Here is a 13,748-nt window from a genome sequence, read left to right as displayed (position 1 = left end):
TGGCAGAGATTTTTGAGGATGATGCCAACTTCTGCATTTATTTGCTTAGGTTACTTTGGCTCTATTTCTGTGTGTGTCCTCTGCTGTAGAGCTGGATTTCAGAGGGTGTACCACCAGGTGGAAGTGTTACTGGGTGGTACTGGTGCTTACTGGTGCTTTCCTTGTGGCACTGAAAGGACTGGCTTGGCTGTGGTGCTGAGGCTTTTCCTGCCTTTCCACACATTTCCAGAAATTTAGCCATTCATCTCTAGGTGAGGGCTTCTCAGTATGAGAGCAGGTGACTTCCCAGTGTGGGGACCACAACTTAGAGACCAACTCTATGCAGGCATCACCTCCTTTTATTAAAAAGTAATGACTCCCCACCTTTCTGTGGTGGTGTGGTTACTGTTGTGCCAAAGAACTTGTCGTGTTCGAGGGCTTCTGTGACTGAGGCTCTCCAGCTGGATTGCAGTGAACTCCAGGGCTCCTCCAGCTTTAATGCCTCTCTGACTTGCTATCTCTGCTGTCATCTTTGCATGTTCAACTCGAGTGTTTCTCGTGCTGCTCCTGGTTGCAGCCTCTCAGGGATGAAGCTGGATGAAGCAGGGATGATGCTGCATGCTGGAAGGCAGCTCTTGTGGCCAGGCTGGAGAGGCAGGTGGATTCCTCACACTTGTAGGAAATGTATGTAGGAAAAAGGAAGGAAAAAAAAAAAATCACTTTTCGGGTGTTCTTACTTAAAGCAATTCCTCTGCTTTTGTTCCAGAAAAGATATTTTATTTAAGCTGTTCTTTGTCTTGGCACTTCTCATGGGGTCAAGCAGGGAAGATCCCTGCAGGTCACTGTGCTGTTAATGAGTCTCCACTCGTGGGAAAATCCCCATCCTTCAGGCTCTGCCGGAGCTTTTCTAACTTTGGAGCAGGTGTGGAATGACTGAAGTCATGTCTGTAGAGCTCAGAGTTTAGAGGTGCTCTAACACTGCAATACCACCAGGCTATGAAGCCCCAGGAAGGAGCAGGGATGGATTGTGTCCAGAAGGTCAGGCTGTGGCTTGTGAGAGCTTGAGGACAACCAGGTGGCTGATGCTGGGCTTTAAGACAAGCCACAGCTCTTCATTTGGTGTTTTCCTCCTCTGCTGAGCACCTCTGCTTGAATCTTGGGCTCTCACTGGGGACAAGAGGGAGCAGGATGGGAGTGGTAAGGAAGTGACTGGTCCATACCACCTGGGCAGAGTTCTCCTCCCCTGGGGCATGGATCTGTCACTGCCAAACCCTGCTCTGCATGATTTATTCCTTAAATTGCAGCCCCCCTGCAAACTGCAGAGGTGTGTGAAGCCTCTTTTCCAAGAATTCCAATTCTGGAGGAAATTTTCTGTCTGGTACTGATCCCCCTAGTTTCCAGAACCTCTTATTCTAACAATAAATAAAATCCCATGGATATCCATAAGTGTTTGCTCCCCCCATTTGGACACTATCCATGGGAAATACCCTGTGTGTAGCAGGGTGTAAGTTACCCCACAACAGGTCAGGAAGGTTCTGACATCAACAAAAACAACGTGCAAGCCACGGCAGCTTTCAGTTCCTAAGTTTCTTTTAGTTAATGCATATATAAGCAAGTCAATTAAAACACACTGGGCTTATTTCAAATAGATAATCTAATTATCAGCTTGATTAAACCATGGCAAATGAACAGTTCTTGTGATTCAGGAGCTTTGTTCTAATCACTGCAGAAGCAGCAGCAGCTTTAATTAAAAGCCTCAGAAGTGGCAGCCCAGTGTCGATGGTGTCAATAGAGAGATGTTCCAGCCAAGTACCTGATTGCAGGGAGATCAAACCCCTCCCCAGTCCCTGTGATGTGCAGACTGACTCTGGTGCCAAGAAAGGGAATCTGGCTCTTTCATAAATGCCATTAAATGCAAGCAGTTGTCCTTCTCTGCTCTTGCTGATGCCAGCTTCATTAAATCTGTTTCAGTATCACTCCATTAGGATGGGTTTTATTTTAATTTTTTATAAACATTAACATTTCCCCATGTTTTTAGATGAATATCACCTTTCCCTTCTTAGCATTAGACTTACAGCTTCTTCCACAGGGCATGTGCTCCTGTGGACTGCAAAAATTCCTTAATTCCTCCAATACCCAAAGGAGCCTGGTTTGCTGGAGCTGAAACTGAAGAGTGCAAAGGTGCAGGAACCTGGCTGCTAAAAATGGAAGTGGAAAACTAAAAATTAGGCTGCTTGCTGGGTAACTGAGGAAGCCACCACATGGCTGAAGGGGCTCTCTGGGCAGTGCTGCTCCTCTCCTGTCATCTGTAGCAAGTTCCTGCTCATTCTTCTCGTGTTCCAGTGATTTGTGTTGGTTTTTAACAGTGCCTTGCCATGGGATCCAGGTGAGAAATCAGGAGTGACATATGGATGAGTAACTCTTTCCTCCCATAAACGTATTTTTGGCCAAACATGATGATCTGGTTGTTTAATGTCCACAATGTTTATAAAATGCATCTGCAGGGAACAAGAGCAGCAGGTAGTCAGGTTCCAACCTGCACAGGGATCTGCAGATATTTCATTTATTAACATTGGCAGAAACTTGCTTAAGAGACCCAGAAAGAAAGCTGTCAAAGCAGTAGGTAGGGGTTTTGTTTTGCTTTTGTCTAATTGTTTCAGCAAATGACAACAAATGAGTCAAATACCTGGGATTTATCTCTGCTGGATGCCCCAGACCAGCGTTCCCACCAGATTTAGGGCAGCTGATGAGAATCTGTAGCCTGTTGGGAAGGAGGGAGCAGACAGGGAGCAGGTGAAGCAGCTTTCTGGCCGTGCCCTGGGTGTCCTGGCTCCTGGGACATTTGCTGCCACCACCTTGCTTCCAGTCCCCATCGTGTTCTCTGGCTTAGCACTCAGCCACATCCCGCTGCGTCCTGTCTCTCAATTAACTGCCCAGCAGCCACCAAACGTGTCCTCGTTGGCAGCTGGGGCTTTGTGAGGAGATGGGTCCCTCTCTGGGGTATTAATCTCTGCTTTCTGCTGTTCCTCCTCAGGACTGGACACTGATCCTATGACGCATGCCCGGAAGAAACAACTTTTCCTTCTGAAGCACCCAGCTGGTTCTGCTGGCCGAGCTTCCTCCCCGACAGGCAGCAGGAGGATGGACAGGACCGACACCCAGTGTGGCAGGCAGAGAGGTGGAGATGCCCCCCAGGCTCCCAAGTGTCCCGGCGGGTTCGTGGGCTCCAACAAACCCAAGAACCTGCACGAGGTGAGGAAGACGTACCCGCTGCGGAGGCGGCTGCTCCCTTCGGTCAACAAGAAGACCTGCAAGGTGCTCCTCACCCGGCTGGAGGATGTGGCCGGCTCGCTGTCGAAACAGAGCCAGAGCTGTAAAAAGAAGGACCTTCCCAGTTGGATGGGAGGTTTGGGACCCGCTTTGTTCTCTGAACAAGCGCAGGGAGCAGGGAAGAGCGACGGGTCCGGGGAGAAGCATCCAGGGAATGGTCCAGGGGCAGAGCAGGAGCCCGGGGCCGTCCCCTCGGAGCCCAGGAAGCGCAGGGTGGCCTCGCTCAACGCCGAGGCGGTCAACAATCTGCTGTTTGAGAGGGATGAGGGGCTCCTGGCCGGCAGGCGCTGCCGCAGGGACTCGGGGAAAGGCGGCGGAGACTGCGCCCTGAAGAACTTGCATTGCAAAGCTGGGGACAGTTGGCCCCTGCTGGAAAAAACAGCTGTGAAAACAGGGAAAGGCAAAAGCCGGCAGCACGAGCCCGGTCAGAAATGCAATAGCTGCGACCACTCCCTGGATGAGGTCTTTGATGACGGGGCAAAAAGGGAGGAGGGTGCCATCTCCTATCATCCCACCCCTAAGAGACTGGCTAGCCTGAACGCCGTGGCCTTCCTGAAGCTGACCCATGAGAAAGAGCAACCCCTGAAGCAGAGGAGTAAATCGGACGGGGAGGGCAAGTCGGAGAACCCCTGCTCCAAGTCAGTGCTCAAGTGGGCCAAAGCCAGTAGGAAGAACTGTGTCAAATCCAAGAAGGAAACTGCTGGCCTGAAAATGGAAGGTCAGCAGGGCTGGCGAGGGCTGCCCCTGGGGGCTGTGGGGAAAGGAGAGCAGCAGGACTCCTCCAGGCTCTATGGGCCAGCAGAACCCATCCCTTACGAGTCGCTGTCGAGCTCCTACGCCAGCACCCAGGGGTTCTACCACAGGCTGCCCTTGCTCATGGGTGGACAAGCTTCCATGAAGCCAGAGTATGGGAGGCCTGGAGAGAAATCCCCCACCCCCAAACAGGAATTCCATCAGCCTTCCTTCCCCGTGCAGCAGTTCCCTCCCTTGCCTGTGCCCGGGAACCACACGGATTGTGGATGTCTCTATGAGTCCTCGGATCTGACTCCCCTGAACGGGTTTTACGTTTATTACGGCCAAAGTGGATACAGTGGCTACACCCACTGCTCCCTTTACCCCAAGGACGAGCTTTCCCAGTCAGCTACCTGCCAGGGGCTCTTGGTCTCGCCCGGTTCCTTGCCATCAGGTGCTCATTTCCAGCCTCTGCACTGGTGTAACTCCCCGTACTGCTGCGGGGAGGGCACGGCCATCAGCAGCTACAGCGTCTGCGGCGTGGTGCCCGAGGGCAGGGTCAGCAGCCTGCACGCCGGGAGGAACACCCACCCCTACAAAATGCCTTTTGCAGCAGGTAAGGTCCAAAAGTGCCAGCAAACCTGGCTGGGTGCTCTCAGGAGGAGAGGGCTGGTTTGCCACGGTGGCCAACAGGAGGGATCTGGTTGCCAGGAGGCCAAGCAGCATCCTCTGCGGCTCGGGAGGGATCTGTGTTTCTTCCCCCCCTGTTTTAACCCAAAAGGGTTTTCCCATGGAAAGGTTGGTGTGGGAAGCATAGAACAGGTGAAAGGATTTGGGCAGGCAGGTGACTGACAGCGTGGCTTGGCTTTGAGCTGTGTGAGTGGGTTTGAGTTCCCCCGTGGGGCTTCTCACTGTCCTGCTCCCTGCCAGGAGCTGGGAGGGACCCTCGGGCTGGGTCCCTCCTAAAGCCCAGCACTGGGGGCTGAAGCATCCTGGCAGAGCAGAGTGGTGTGAAGGGGCAGGCTCTGCCCGGGTGATTGGAATGCAATTCCAGATTTTGTAGCTGGGCTGTGTGAGGATCTGTCTGGAGTCTGCTGGGTGGGCAGGTGCTGCAGTTTGGCTGCAGAGAGCTGGGTGCACATTGTCACCTGGGTGAGCAGCAAGCCTGTCCCTGCTCCTCTTGGTTCCTGGAAGTGAAGCATTGACATGAGAACAGGTAAGAGGAGGGTGCAGGTGTTTGCTTGCCTCTCTTCTGTCCCTCCCCTGCTTTTCAGACTTTTATCTTGGAGCTCTGCCTTTGCTATTGTAAAACATCTTGTGAAATATACAAAACCTGGTTTGGTACAAACCAGGCTGGAACTGTGGCAGTCGGGGTCTCCTTTGCTTTCCCATCCCGTGGGTGCTTTGGAGTTTGGGTGGTGGGGATGAGATCTGGGAAGTGTCCTGGGGTGCTGGCAGGGCCAGCTCTGCTCTGCCTCCCTGGAGTTGAGTGGATAAAGCTTGGTGAAGCTTCATCCTGCTTTAGTTCAAGCTTGGAAACTCAAACCAGAGGTGAAGGAGGGTTCTGTGGGTCCTGTGTCTGCCCAGGCCAGGCAGGATTCCTGCCTCACATCCCAGTGCTGGGGCAGCTGCTGCTCAGGGAGAGCAAAGCCCAGGGATGGTCCATAGCAGCCTGGAGTTTGCAGTTCAGCAGTGGTTTTGTTGTAGCCTCTTTGGGGAGGGAGACTGGAGGCAATAATTGGTCTGTGATTGCAAAGGGATCTCAGGAGTTACTCAGCTGGAGCTTGGTGACTTCAGATGGGTTTTCACTTTGAGGTTTATTAGCAGCTCTGCTGGAACATGCTCCAGTCTGGAGGCATCTCTTGGGGGTTGCCTTTTGGTCACTCCCAGAAGCACAGCCCTGATGGGGGGAGCAGGATGGGTAACTCCAACCTGACCTGCTCTTCTGTGGGACACCTTGGCCTGGGTTGTTCATGGCTCCTGGAGGTGTTCTGGGGTGCTTTGGAGAGGCCCAGAGTCAGCTCCTTACCAACCTGTTGTGGTTGATGCTTCTGTTCTCATGCAGCTCTGCCTGCATCAGCTTTCCTGGTTTGGTTCCACCTTTTTTCATATTTCTGGAGTTTATTTGGAGAATCTTCTACCCGATGAGTAGGATTTGGCTTGTTGAGAAGAAGCCTGGGCTGCTTCTGTGAGCGTGGTTTAATCCTTCCCACCGTTTTGATAAGCCTTTTATTTCTTTTGTACATATTGACAGGCTTGGAGCTGCCTTGGCCCCTGGCCAGCCTCCTGTCTCTGCGTGGCTGGCATTGCTTTGGGGGATTTCAGTGGGGTTTGTCCTGGCTCAGTGGCAGCAGCAGCAACAGCTTGGAGCACGGCAGGCTTGGAAGTGTCTTTGCTTTCCACATCCAGTGGAAATCACAGCCTGGAGAGACTCAAACTGCTGGAACTGTGCAACGGGGGGAGGTTCAGGGGGGAAGGAGTGGTAGTTTGGGATGGTCTTGGTTGTGTTGTCATTTTAAATGATAAAAGATGATTTTTTTTTACACGATGTTTTTTTCTCTTCCCCTCTGTTAGAAGGCTGCAAGTCTCTGGACCAGCTGAACCTCACAATCCCTGTGGCAGGGCACCCAGCCTCTCCTGCCCACCCGCTCTCAGGATGTCCTGTACCCAGCGTGCCACCGGCTGCAGAGCCCGTTCCTCACCTGCAGACCCCCAACTCTGACCCTCAGACCATGGCCCGAGAATGTCCACAGAGCTCCAAGCCTCCCAGTGGCTCCAAATCCGGGCTCAGGAATACTCCAGGCTGTCTCCACGCCTCGGACAGCAAAGCCACAGGAGGTCACTCCCACCCGAAGCAGCAACGCATCAGCAGGAGGAGAGCCACCAACGGGTGGATCCCCGTGGGCACAGCCTCTGAGAAGGCTGTCTATGTCGTGGTGGGTGCCCGTGGGGAGCTGCTTTTGTGGCTGTATCACAGAATATCAGGGGATGGAAGGAACCCCTAGAGGCCATAGAGCCCCTGTCCCAGCAGGATCCCCCAGGGCAGGACACACAGAACACATCCAGGGGGGTTTGGAAGCCACCAGAGAAGGAGACTCCAGAACCTCTCTGGACTCCCTCCTACTCAAGAAGTTTCTCCTCATGTTGAGGTGGAACTTCCTATGTTCCAGCTTCAACCCATTATTCCTTGACCTATTACTGGGCACCACTGAAAAGAGATTGGACCCTCCCACCCCTCAGATATTGATGGACATTCAGCAGATCCCTTCAGCCTTCTTTTCTCCAGGCTGAACAGCCCCAGGGCTCTCACTCTTTCTTTTCAGAGGAGATGCTCAAGTCCCTTCATCATCCTTGTAGCTCTCCCTGGGACTCTCTCCAGTAGGTCTCTGTCTCTCCTGAACTGGGGAGCCCCAAACTGGACCCAGTATTCCAGGTGTGGTCTCCCTAAGGCAGAGCAGAGGGGGGAGGAGAACCTCCCTGTATCTGCTGGACACACTTTTCCTGATGCCCTCCAGCATCCCATTGGCCTCTTGGCCACCAGGGCACATTGCTGACCCCTGGAGAACTTCCTACCCACTGGGACCCCAAGGGCTTTCTCCATGGAACTGTTTTCCAGCAGAATGTCCCCTGATCTCTCCTGGTGGTTGGGGTCATTCCTATCCAGGAATAACTGTAGGGCTGTACCCTTTCAGTGCATCTTCTGGGGAGTAAGGTCAAAGCTTGAGACCCTTTCAGGGTTTGCTTCCAGGTGGAGATGGTCACTGAATGCCATCTGGAAGCTCTTAGAAAAGCAGATAGTGCCTCTTGGCTGGGCTTGGAGGCTGAGCTGCTGTTGGGGTTTTTTTTCCTTTTCCTCGTGTGCCCTGGTCTTACCTTGCACGGTGTGGCAGACAGCTTGGGAAGGAAGCAGAACCTGCTGCTCCTCTGCTGGCATCAGCTGAAATGCCACAGTGATGAATGCCTCTGGCTTCAGCATCTGCAAGGGTGGCACCTGTGAGGCCATCCTGCAGTGACATTGTCCTCCAGCCTCCTCCTCCTGGGTCAGGGCAAACCCATCTGAGGCTCCAGCCTCATTCCCAGGAGCAGGAGCAGACCACAGAGGACAGGGACAGTATCCTGGCTTCCAGATGGATTTTTTTCCTAGCACCCAACATCCCCCTCCTCATCCATTCCTTGGTGGCATGGCTGGTCACTCCTGCAAGGCTTTCTTGGCTCTCCTTTCCCATCTGCTGTCTGCAGGGGCAGAGATTTCCTGCTGGGGTGCTCCCTGCAGTGAAGCACATTTCAGAGGAGGGAGAAGGCAATGTCCTTCCTCTGAGAGCTGTGAAATCCAGAGCCCTGTGCTGTCTGGGAAGGTGGGAGAGGTGCTGAGGAGCCAGCAGCACGTGTCAGCAGCCAGGGGACACTCCTCCAGCAGAGGTTTTGCAGCTTAGGGCAGTGCACAGACCCAAGGGCTGTGCCAGGATGAAGCCCCTGGAAGGCAGGGGGTGCCCCCTCTTGCATCCACCCCTCAGGCTGGGGTGCTGGGGAAGGAGCAATGTGCCCTTCATCTCCTGAATGTGAGACCTGCTGGAGAGCTGCTCCTTGCTGCCAAGCTGTGCTGGGCTTCACTGGGACACAGCAGCCAGGGGGGAGCACTTGGGTGCTCTTCCTCACTGATCTTTCTTTAGAAAAGAAATTCATTTGGCCTGATCTTTGTGGTTATAGACCAAATGCAGGTGGTCTGGATGCTGTGTGACTTCTCTGGGAGGTCTCTTGGAGTGGAAGCTCTTTGCTAAAACCTTGAGGAGCCCAGGGTTGGGGTAACAAGCAATAAATTAACTCTTTTACCCACACACTCAGCTTTGCTTTATTTTTTTGGTGTGTTTCCTAGAATGAACCAGAGCCAGCTGTCCGGAAGAGCTACCAGGCTGTGGAGAGGGATGGGGAGATCATCCGGGTCCGGGACACTGTGCTCCTCAAGTCAGGGCCCAGGAAGAAATCAATGCCATACGTTGCCAAGATATCAGCACTGTGGGAAGACCCCAAAACAGGTGCCCTGCCCAAAGAGTGGGAGCTGCAGGGGTGGGAGAGCCAGGACCAGGGAAATGATGGATCTTGGTGGGGCACTCCAGTGCTGCCGGGCCAGGTGATGGAGAGGAAGAGATGAGCTCCATGGCTTTCATTCAGCTTGCTCCAGGAACTGAAATGTTCATGAATCACCAGCCTGGGACCAGCAATCAGAATCTTCCTGGTCATGAAAGCACATAATATCTGCCAGACCTGTCCTAGCAGCCATCTCCTGCTGTGTTTCATGGCAGCAGACATCTCAGGAGCTGCTGTGCCCTCAGAGGGCCAGGGCTGGGAGGGGGTGTGGAGCATGGACTTGTCTGCAGAAGGGACCAGTGGTGTGGGTTTGATGTTCTGGTCCCATGTCTGACCAGTTCCCCAGCCAGGGAAGCTGTGCCAAGTGCTATCAAGTGCAGGGCTTACTAAAAATCAAATAAAACCAAACACTGTTTAAAAGAAGGTGTGGTGAGGCCCCTCGTGGTCACATCATCCTGCAACAGCAGCTCTGTCAGTAACCTGGGAGGTGATGCTGCAAGTGCCCAGCTGTGGATGAGCATCTTTTCCAGCTTGCTGTCTGCACAGATCATTTTTTCCAGCTGGAATTGTTTAATTTCTGTATCTCTGGTTTTTATTATTATTCATTTTTTTGGTGCCTGACCTCCTTGTAACCCAAGTAGAAGGGGGTGACGGTGTCATGGAACAGCAACGTGTCTGACTTCTTGCTGTAACAAAAGGACACCCAATTCAGCATGAAATATTGATCAGGGCACAGCTGCCTCCACAGGAGCACTGGGGGAGTGAAGGGGACAAAGCAGGAGGAGGGAGCTGGAGAGGAGTGGGGAAAACACAACCAGAAACCTGAGGCTTGATGTGTTTTAATCAATCTTTCTTGCAGGGGAGCTGATGATGAGCCTCCTGTGGTATTACAGACCAGAGCACACTCAGGGAGGCCGCAACCCCAGTATGCACCAGGTGAGCACCCCAACCCCAAACTGGGTCCTGCTGGGTCTGTGTCCCTGCAGGGAGAGGGGCTGAGCCTCAGCAGCTCCTGCATCCCCACAGAGCTGTCCCTTGGCTTGGTGCAGCTGTGGCCAGATGTGTGCTGGGTGTCCTGAGGCTGTGCCCCATTTATTGGTGGGGGTGGAAACTCAGGGCTGGAGCAGCAGCTGCTATGTTCCTTACACAGCCCCCTCACTTAAATCCCAGTGTTTCTTTAATCTCTTTGCATAAACTGAAAAGTTGCTCTGGCTGCTGCCTCAGGATGGGTGAGTTTGTACTGAGTCAGGACCAGAACCTTTCCAAACAGGAAAGTTCTAATTCACCCAGAAACACAGGGCTCAGAGCAAAGCTCCTGCTGCCCCCCTGCAGGACTTGGGTTTACCTGGATCCTCTGCTGCCTTTTGGTCAGAAATCCCTTCCTCTGATGATCAGGCTCCAGAAACTCGTTTGTTTTGTGCAGAAATGTGGCTGCAGCCTCCTCCCTCTGGGCAGATTCATGATGAGAATGAACAAGTGACTGGAGGATGTTGTGCCAGTAGCATGGAGTTTGCTCTTTAGAAGGAGTTTGCTTTGCTCTGCATGGGCTCAGGCTGGGTGACAGAACCAAGCTGGATTTAAACCAGGAATGGAGAATTTAGTGCTGGTTTCACCCCACCAAAATACTTGGTGCCCTTTTTGTTTGTTTGTTTGTTTTTTCATTCCCCTTTTTAAATAAAAGGGGGATGGAGGGGTGAGAGCAGAGGAGGGGGTGAGAGCAGAGCTGGGTGCAGCTGGGGAGTTGTAGCTGCCTGGCTTGCAGGGCATGGGTGAGTTTTCTAAACCAAGCACAGCTGCTTAATTACCTGACAGCTAAATGAGAGTGTGTGTTTGGGCTGAGCAGCTGGGACAGGCTTGCCAGAGATGACTCAGGAGCAACCCAAAACCTGGAGCAAGTTGTGGCAGTCTCAGTTTCTCTGATGCTGCATGTCCCCCAAAGGTGACCCTTTCATCACCTTCCCCTCCAGCCTCCTTCCTCAGGGCTGGGAGCAGAAACAGAGCCTGCAGGGAGCTCTTCCAGGCTTGGGCACAGCATCCTGATTCCCAGAGATTCTCTTGGCTGATCTCACCACGCCTGGAATTCTTGCAAATGGCTCTGGCTGGGTTGCCTTGTGTCTGACACATCCTGGCAGGTTTCCTCAGTTTCCCTGGGGGATAAAAGGCTTCTGGTTCTTCCCTCACCCAGCCTGCCTGGTGGAATTGGGGTGAGGAGAGGGTTGGGAATGAAGGGATTCCTTTAGCTTTGATGGAATAGAAACAGACACACTGGTTGTGTGTCAGAGGGTAGCAAAAAGACAGCAAAGTGCTGTGCAAGCTCCATGCCAGTTCTGAGCTCTACAAATGAACTGGAAAGAGGAAACTGGATGAGGAGCATCCCTGGGAGCTGGGAGTATGTGTGCAGGAGCAGGGCTCACCAGGTTTTCTGGCTGCAGTCTGCAAGTTCCTGCCAGGAGGAGTCTGTGCCCATAGTCAGGCTTTGGATAAGCTGGAGCAAAGGCACCTCTTGTGGGGATTTTTCTGAGCCTCTGCATTACCTCCTTGTCCCTTGGCCTTCCTCCTTCTTAGCTGTCTCTGTGTCCTTCCCAATAGCACTTGGAAAATGCTGCTTTTGTTTCTTCCAGCACAGCCTTGCAAAAGCTCATCCCCTGGGGTGGTCACAAGCTGGATGTCACCCCCAGGAGGAAAGAGGAGGCTGAGAGGTGTAGCTGGTGGTGGTCTTGCTGCTGTAATGTTGTCAGAAGGTGTGGGAGGTGGACACTTGGCCTCACAAAGTGTGCTGGGCAGTGTTAAATGATGGGAGAACTCTTGAGTGCTTTGCTCTCCTGCTGCTGGATGCAATCCCGGGCCACACTTTAGGTCCCAAAACACATGGGAGGGGTCTGGATGATGTGAAATATCGGCTCTAGGGAGTACCTGCTAGGGGCTTGTGTTGGTAGACTCCCCTAGAAGGTGCTGGGTGAAGGTGTGGAGCTCCTGGCCAGCTGGGTCAGCCCTTCCTGGCCTCTCTTGCAGAACGAGATCTTTGCATCCCGGCACCAGGACGAGAACAGCGTTGCCTGCATCGAGGAGAAGTGCTACGTGCTGACCTTTGCAGAGTACTGCAGGTAGGTGGTGCTCTGAACTTGCTGCTCTTGTCTGCAGCTCTTGGCACCCTCTCTGTTTCCAACCACCACCCAACAGAACTGTCCCAGCCCCACAGCCTTGGCCCCAGCTGGAGCAGGATGAGTTGCTGATGAGTTTTTACTGGATGGTTCGGTGCCACAGCCTGCAAGTGCTGCTTCCACTCTGGGTTCCTTCCCTGCCCCTTCTGTCTCACACAGATGCTTCAGGGGGCACCAAAATGTTTGTACCACTGTGCACAGTACAGAGTCTCCATCTTCTTTGTAGCCCCCCCTTTAAGAACATGGTGACAAGGTCCCCCCTAAGCCTTCTCTTCTCAGGGCTGAACAGACCCCGTTCTCTCAGCCTCTCCTGATATTGCAGGTGCTCCAGTCCTTACCATCCTCATGGCTCTTCCCTGGACCCTTTCCATCCTGTCCATGTCCTTACTGCACATCTTCCTACAGCTGAAGATCAAAAGCAGCAGCAGCTTCCAGTCCTCTTGAGCAGAACTAAACTCCCCTCCCACCCCTCATCCCTGGGCAGGCCAGACCCACCCCAGGGGATGAAATTCAACAGGAACTGGTGCTAAAAATCTTGTTAATTGCTTTCCAGATTTTGTGCCTTGGCAAAGCGTCGAGTGGAAGGGATCCCAGGCAGGAAAACCATCCTGGTTCCTCCCTCAGAGGAATATTCCACCCCTCTGCACCGCAAGGTGCCCGAGGACACTGACCCTGAGCTGGTTTTCCTCTGTCGTCACGTCTACGACTTCAGGCACGGGCGCATCCTGAAGAACCCCCAGTAGCCCCTTCCTGGGGGCTGAGCAGGGAGCTGGTGGCAGGGGACAGCCCAGGACATCTGTGTCCCCTGGCCTGGTGCTGCTCGGAGACGGGAGCGCCCGGCGCTCCTTCCTCGGACTGGAGAGCAGAGCCCCTGGAGGAAGGCAGCAGTTGAAAGCACAGCACTTCATTAAAAAGCATAAATGAAAATTATATACCTATAAAATAAATATATGTATATAGATATAGGTACTTGCATATGGAAATCTATATCTATATATGTATCTAGAGATGTGTATATGGGGAGGGGGCTGCGGGGGGATGAAAGCCAATCCAGAGCCATGGCTGGGGGGCAGAGGGGAGGATTTGGTGTGTTGGTTGAGTTGAGCTGTGACAGTTCCTGGTGGGAAGTGTGAGCCCCGAGCCCAGCTCCTTGGCAGAGCACGGGAGGCTCCTCTCTGCCAGGACCCTCCTGGGGAGAGCTGCTTCCCAAGGGGGCTCTGACAGCTCCCGGGGTGCAGGGTGGCTTTGAGTCATGCCTCAGTAGGTTTTGCTCTGCAAGAGGAAGAAGTCACCCCCATTTTCCCTCCTCTCTCTCTTCCCCTCACCTCCCTGTGTCACCGTGCACCTCCTGGGCTGGAGGTGGGCTCCAGGGCAGAGCAGAGGGATGGGGACATTCCCAGCTCACTGGGGGGCACAGGGAGCAGCACCCGACCCAGGTACCCTGACCATGACCCAGAGGGG

The 13,748-nt window shown here is 53.4% G+C and overlaps 1 protein-coding gene across 1 annotated transcript in view; it reads left to right on the top strand.

The window, feature by feature from the left end:
- BAHD1 (bromo adjacent homology domain containing 1) overlaps nucleotides 1-13,260 on the top strand; it is a 32,608-nt gene extending 19,348 nt beyond the window's left edge. The window contains exons 2-7 of the mRNA XM_030451047.1: nucleotides 3,014-4,657; nucleotides 6,616-6,977; nucleotides 8,915-9,074; nucleotides 9,986-10,062; nucleotides 12,139-12,230; nucleotides 12,841-13,260. Coding sequence (XP_030306907.1) covers nucleotides 3,031-4,657; nucleotides 6,616-6,977; nucleotides 8,915-9,074; nucleotides 9,986-10,062; nucleotides 12,139-12,230; nucleotides 12,841-13,030 — 2,508 coding nt within the window. The 5' untranslated portion in view covers nucleotides 3,014-3,030 and the 3' untranslated portion in view covers nucleotides 13,031-13,260. The remainder of the gene's footprint in view (nucleotides 1-3,013; nucleotides 4,658-6,615; nucleotides 6,978-8,914; nucleotides 9,075-9,985; nucleotides 10,063-12,138; nucleotides 12,231-12,840) is intronic.
- Nucleotides 13,261-13,748: the final 488 nt, after the last annotated feature.

This window comes from Calypte anna, chromosome 5 (genome assembly GCF_003957555.1).
Source record: "Calypte anna isolate BGI_N300 chromosome 5, bCalAnn1_v1.p, whole genome shotgun sequence".
NCBI classification, from domain to species: Eukaryota; Metazoa; Chordata; class Aves; order Apodiformes; family Trochilidae; genus Calypte; species Calypte anna.
The sequence above is the reverse complement of the archived record's forward strand: the minus strand, read 5'-3'. Positions and strand labels throughout refer to the sequence as shown.